The 6,132-nt window shown below is 35.9% G+C and overlaps 1 protein-coding gene across 2 annotated transcripts; it reads right to left on the bottom strand.

Moving 5' to 3' along the window:
- Positions 1 to 4,429: 4,429 nt before the first annotated feature.
- Positions 4,430 to 5,196, bottom strand: LOC132702339 (uncharacterized). Of its 2 annotated transcripts, none has more exons than XM_060670918.1 (4): positions 5,150 to 5,196; positions 5,045 to 5,093; positions 4,708 to 4,977; positions 4,430 to 4,654 (listed from the first exon to the last, which is right to left on the bottom strand). In XM_060670918.1, exons 1-4 carry the CDS (start codon positions 5,153 to 5,155, stop codon positions 4,548 to 4,550), a joined length of 432 nt encoding a protein of 143 aa, XP_060526901.1. In that variant the 5' UTR covers positions 5,156 to 5,196; the 3' UTR covers positions 4,430 to 4,547. The 2 variants fall into 2 exon arrangements, with proteins under 2 accessions (XP_060526901.1, XP_060526902.1); XM_060670919.1 differs by having other exon boundaries at positions 4,711 to 4,977.
- Between the last annotated feature and the right edge of the window lie 936 nt (positions 5,197 to 6,132).

The raw sequence follows: 6,132 nt of genomic DNA, 5'->3' as shown, positions 1-6,132 counted from the left end.
AGGACAGGTACCTAAAAAAAATAAAAAATCGTGCGTGCAAGGGTCTACAAAAAACACCATTTTTCAAAAACTGTTTACGAGATCAAAAAAATTCCTGAACCAGAAGAAGCAGAAGATACGGCTTTTTCACAAATATACAGGGTGTGCCGCAAATTAAAAAAAACTGAAAAAAAGATTGGTTATAACTGAAGGACTGTGAGTCAGATCTCACTTTCTTTTATATTGCGATATAGCCCGTATAGACAGAAAAAAACTTTTGTATTTAAGGTTTTCACCTATTGTACAGGGTGTTTCCGAAATTCCGTGCTAAGTGAGGAACGTGTTAGGTGGCCTAAATTTGCAGATATCAACTTCAAATTTAGCAGAGGAGTAAAAGTCCGTGTCTAGATCTAAACTGTGGAAATTGGGAGCGATCAAATATTACCGAGTATTTTTTAAATATATTAGAATTTTTTTTTTGCTCATTTTAGCTTCCAGAAAAATATGGTTTCCTCCATAATCGTTCGTCCGATTGGCAAAATTCTTTAATCGGAAGACGCACAAGATCCAGTGCAATAACATTTATTTCAGACATTTTTTCGATTATATACAGGGTTTTCAAATTATAGGCAAAAATCTAAAAGACTTGGAAAATTGTTTTTTACAGAGTAAATTATTAGCCGCCAATCAAAAATCGTAAAAAATGTGGCTAATTGGTTCAAACGGTGTCATAGGCCGCATCAAGAGCTACAATTTTTGTATTTGCGGTTTTCGTCTATCACGTACGCTGCTCGGGATATTTGGAAAAATCCATATTGAAATCGCTATTTCGGGGGCAGTCAAGACGCCATGATTATTACGGCGCACGGCATGGTTTCAGAAAAAAACTTATTTTCTCGAAAACCATTTACTATTTTCAAAAAATTATTGAACCAGGACGTGTGGAAAATCCAGGGATATAATCTCTACTTTGAACAATGATTGTATCATATACAGGGTGTGTCGTTTATGGGTAAAAAATCTATAATATCCTAAAAAATTCCGTTTGGTGGCTAAATTATTGGCGATAAATGAAAAACCGTTAAAGGAGGGATAATTTTATTTGATCCATATCCTAAACCGTGTCGTGAGAGTTTCAGGTTTCGTCAATTCTACAGGGCGCGAGATATTTGAAAAATATCAATCGACAAGGCTATTATTTGTGAAAATTTTGATATTTACCGATGTTAGCTGTAACTTCGAAGTTCGACGAGATGTGAAGGACATTTTATACAGAGTGCGTGCACAATTAAATTACTTCGATTTTGCGAAAGTTGCATAGTCGTCCGCAGGAGCACGAGAGAAAAACAATGCGTCCCTTGCCCCGCCTAGTGACGATTTTTCGAAAGCAATCTTGTTTTCCCTGACGTAAATTAACATAGTTTTTATCAACTTCGTTGATATTTCTATATATTCTATTCTATTCTATATAAGGTGAAAATTACTAATATCTATAAGGAGTATTTTGCAAATGATTTTGGATTTTCCTTGGGTTCTATTGTTATCTTTTCGTGAATTTTTGAAGTTGGTTTAAGTTTCTTAAATTCCAATTTGTGAGATGTAATTCAGCAACAATCAGATCCCCAAGGGACCAGACAGGTCCATTGTTTTCTAAATTGAAATTGCCTTTATCCCAAACAAACAAAAGCATTACTTTGGATTCAGGTTTATTATTATTACTACTATTTCTTACGTGGGGAAGCTATTTGATCTACGTGACAGAACGCATTAACAGGGTTTAAGAGAGATAGACAACATTTTTGGCTAGGATTCAATGACATCACTGTTATACTCTTTTCTAATGAATACCCTACCGTTTACTTGTTTGTCAATAGAAAGGCGGAAACTTGAAAGCCTCTTCTATATCTATCGCTGTAACGAAGCTATAATGAATAAAATAAACAGGCACGTATTCAATTTCAAGGTTCGCTTCGCCTTCTAAATATTAAGCAATGTTATTTCAGTGCCGTTTTGAATATCTACACAGAACAAATAATAAGCTTTATTAATTACCGTGTTATTTTAAAATGACGGTAATAAAATGCGGTCCGGTTGTATGTACCGGGTGAATCACAACTAACGAAAAGTGCTTAATTAAAATAAAACGATCCGCCATGCATCTATTCTCGTTAATTACGGCGCATGCCCTGTACAGATGGGACTAATCGAGATATTTTTCAAAAGAGACGGACGAGAACTTCAAGCTCAAGTTTGTGAGTAGAAAATTCATGAATTGAAAAAAAACTGAAACTTGTTTCTATGGAAACATTTCCAGAACAACTTTGTACATTAAATAAATTGAACTTGAGTTTTTTTCGGAAAAATAAAAGTTTTAAACTTTGAATACGTAGGTTCTCGACAGTGCAACTGTAATACGAAAACAAATGGATATATTAGCTAGGAGGGAGTATTGTTGACATTTATTCGATTAAGAAATAATCGGCAGTTAAAAAATACCGTGCGATATGAAAAATTCAATGCCACAAAAATTTAAATTCAAACAGGTGGCGTATGCACGGGGGGGGGGGGGGGTCGCACAATGGCCGCCTTTAACAAGAAATCACACCGAGAAAAGGCCGGCAAATGGGCAGCAATTAACGAAAAATAATTCGCTTTTGCGCAACCTCGCTGTATACGTGAAAGGAAGCGTACGTCTTCTCAGATGGATCGTATTATCTGGTGGGAATTATTTAATGTTGGGCAAGCCAAGGGAACCCGCCTGACTACGAAATAATTAAAGCAAAGTTAATTTTTAACGAGTAACAAAATTATTGTTGCTGCAAGCGGTTTCGACAGAATCCCGTCGAGTTTTCGTAAAAATCTCATTTTTTAAGGTTATGACTTGCGGTATTTGATAACGGTTATTAATATCCATAGAATAAATTGCAGTCTGGTTTCCAATGAACAGCGATGTTGATAAAAATTTAAAACACACACAAAACGCAATATTTAATGGAAGAAAGGGAGGCTGCTCGTCACCCTTAAAAAATATGTCGTCTAATTTAATTTTAATTTAATTAATTAATTTAATCTTAATTTAAATTTAAATTGACTGACAGATGACAAGAAATTCTAACGGGAATCGGGAATGGAATGGCGGAAACCGAGAGGTTTTATATTAAACTTAAATATCACTTACTATATAAGTATAATAATATAAATCTTTCGAAAACATAGTTTGTTTAATTTTTCCTTATAAGATTTTTCTAAAGTAAAGTTAACGCCGAAGTTTAGTTTACTTAACCTTTAATAACTTACTTTGATATAGAGATTACGAGAAAATAAATCAATTTGGACATAATATTTAGACTAAAAAACGTTCCATGCGCAAAGATGACTTTCTAAAGATATTTTTTTAATTATTAGTAAGGGGGAGAAACCTACTTAGAGTACCACGCATAACTGAGCATTGAGAATATTAAGTATCCTAAAATTTGAGATAATGTTTATTTTTAGCAATGTTTTGTAGCCGTATTTTTATTATAATTATTAATTGTTTTTAACAAAAGACTTGAGGCTCAAATTAATAGTCATTCCCTGAAGTTTCCTTATTGCTTAAACCGTCCTTTAAATGAAATTTATTCCAAGAACGCTTTAAGTGACAAAGTCTTAATAACGGAGTATGAGTTTGATTCTAAGAAAAATATAATGATACTCAGTTTATTTTGAATTGGTGAATCTAAATGTGCATGTCTTTATTGTAAACAAACCAGCTGGAAATAGCGTCATGGAAAATATTCGCTGGTTGTTATAGTTCAACTTGCAGCCAAGGTAAAGCAATTTAATATCATAATGCTGGATAGCATCTGCGGGGAAGCGTGTAAATGTTAGAAATACATAAAACATCTGTCTGAAATTGCGCAAATTGCTTTTACAAGATTTCACAACGTTCTGGTCACCGTGCAATTTAACTTCGGACGAAAATATTTGTTAAATGCGATCTCTAATAACATACGTAAACATAAACGTAACATAAACCGATTTTCATTCCAATTGTTGTTGTTGAATTAGAAAAAAAAAGCCCGGTAATATGTGTTATAGAAGAATTATACAACATACAAGCATGAGTCTTTAAAATATATATTTTTTAAATTGCGGTTTGATAATTTTCGTGATTTTTAGTTTTTCATTCGAAAACGATGCAGAACGGTCAAAAAAAAAGTTGTACTTTAGTGACTTGTCCAAAATAACAAACAACAAACACCCGAAATCACGCATCTCTTTGAAAACACCATTTGTTATATATTTTCTTTTTTTAGATAAACGAATGTCGAGCCAATGCTCGGCGAATGTTTTCTGTAACACCCTGTATAGTTCAAATCCAGAATTTCCAATATCGCCGTACTAACAGCAATACAAAAAAGCGCTTTTCGTGGGAGTAAAAGGAAAATACGTATTTTTTCTACAAAAATTTATATTTACAACAAACCGGAAAAACAGTTTTTTTGGTATAAAAATAAACTCTGTACCCGAAAAGAAAATGGTCGAACAGTTTTGGAATATATACAAATTGCAGTTGCCTGAACGATTTACCACCATCCTCCGCCGCCTCCGCCACTGCTCCAACCGCCTCCGCCGCTGCTCCATCCGCCGCCGCCGCTCTTCCAGCCGCCGCCGCCCCCGTATCCGCCGCCACCTGAAGTAAATTTAGTCATTTTGTCCACGTCATCAGGATTAGGGTTTATGTACCACCGTAGCCGCCGCCGCCGCCTCCGGAAGAGATGATTTTGATAATTTTCACTGTTCCGCCGCTGCTGCCGCCGTAGCCACCGCCTCCGCCGAAACCGCCTCCTCCGGATTTCCACCCGCCTCCGCCCCCGCCGGATCTCCAGCCGCCGCCGCCGCCATAGCCTCCGCCGCCTCCGCCGAAGCCACCGCCGCCGGATTTCCAGCCGCCGCCGCCACCCCCATAGCCGCCGCCGCCTCCGTAGCCTCCGCCGCCTCCGCTAAGGAAACCGGCTAGAAAAAATATTTATCATAAGGTCCGCGGCTAATCGGAAATGTAAAAAATTGTAAATCGCCTTACCCTTTGCGAAACCGGCAACCGTAGCTACAACGAGCAAAACCACGAATACCTGAAACGCGTAAACAAGCCTTTAGATGGACAATTCGAATATGTTGGTGAATTTACCTTCATGATGATATTCGCAGAGGTGATTGCTGTGTTGAATCTCGATTCGGTTTATATATTACGAAGAAGCCTTGGAACCCCCCTTTCTAATTTCCCTATAACGCAGCGATATCGCATCCCCTCAGGTTTCGGCTCTCTTTGTTTCGATGGCTGCGACGGCGATACCTTTTTTTTATCGTTATTCTCAAGCGATTTCAATTTCGCAATGAAATTTGCTTATTTAGGTGTTTGTTTAATCCGTCCGCCATATTTTATGATAATAGAAGTGAACGCGTTTGCATTAAATTCTGAAAAAGGAATTCATAATGTTCCGCATACCGCATATTGGAGCAGTGCTTCAAAATGAATCTTAAGATTTATGCAAATATTCTGACATATACCTTTTTGGGTTTAATAATATGGGATTATTTTTCAAAATGCGCTTGTGAAAAAAGCCGTTTCTTTCTTAGATAGTCTTAAAAATTTGTTGATGTATTGGTAAATATACAGTTCCCGATCTCCAAACACTTTATTTCGGAAACTATAAAGTTCCGACAACATTCAAAGTCCCCTTAATTTTTAAGTTTTTTATAAATTAATTCTTGTACTTCATTTTTGACCACACTGTATTAATTTTCATCCATAATAACCACTCAATATATGACAATAGCCCCCTTCCACAAGAAATCTATCCAAAATTAAATAATTTAGATGCCTTCTGAGGAAAAATTGTAAAAATGTAGGGGAGGGTGGGACAAGGCGGTCCACTTAAGCTTTTTATTATTTTTTGTGGCTTTAACTAAATTAACACAATTATTTATAATTGTAATTATACAATTACAATTATTTCTTAAAAAGTACTTAAAAAAAAAAACGTTACTGATTAACAACTTTTTTTCTATCGACTAAAAACTTTGTTATTAGTACTTATAAAACTTTCGCAAGCTCCGGCTTTAGGTTAAATCCATAGAAATATCCAAAAAGTAACACTTTCAATGTCCATT

The sequence above is a fragment of the Cylas formicarius genome, unplaced genomic scaffold, assembly GCF_029955315.1.
Source record: "Cylas formicarius isolate icCylForm1 unplaced genomic scaffold, icCylForm1.1 PGA_scaffold_5__7_contigs__length_24384050, whole genome shotgun sequence".
In the NCBI taxonomy this organism is placed as follows: domain Eukaryota; kingdom Metazoa; phylum Arthropoda; class Insecta; order Coleoptera; family Brentidae; genus Cylas; species Cylas formicarius.
The sequence above is the reverse complement of the archived record's forward strand: the minus strand, read 5'-3'. Positions and strand labels throughout refer to the sequence as shown.

Excerpts from the sequence above, each read along its gene's own strand:
- LOC132702339 (XM_060670918.1), bottom strand. Across the intron at positions 4,978-5,044 it reads GGTTGCCGGTTTCGCAAAGG|CCGGTTTCCTTAGCGGAGGC; the intron begins GTAAGGCGATTT and ends TATTTTTTCTAG. Across the intron at positions 4,655-4,707 it reads CGGCGGCGGCGGCTACGGTG|GTGGCGGCGGATACGGGGGC; the intron begins GTACATAAACCC and ends AATTTACTTCAG.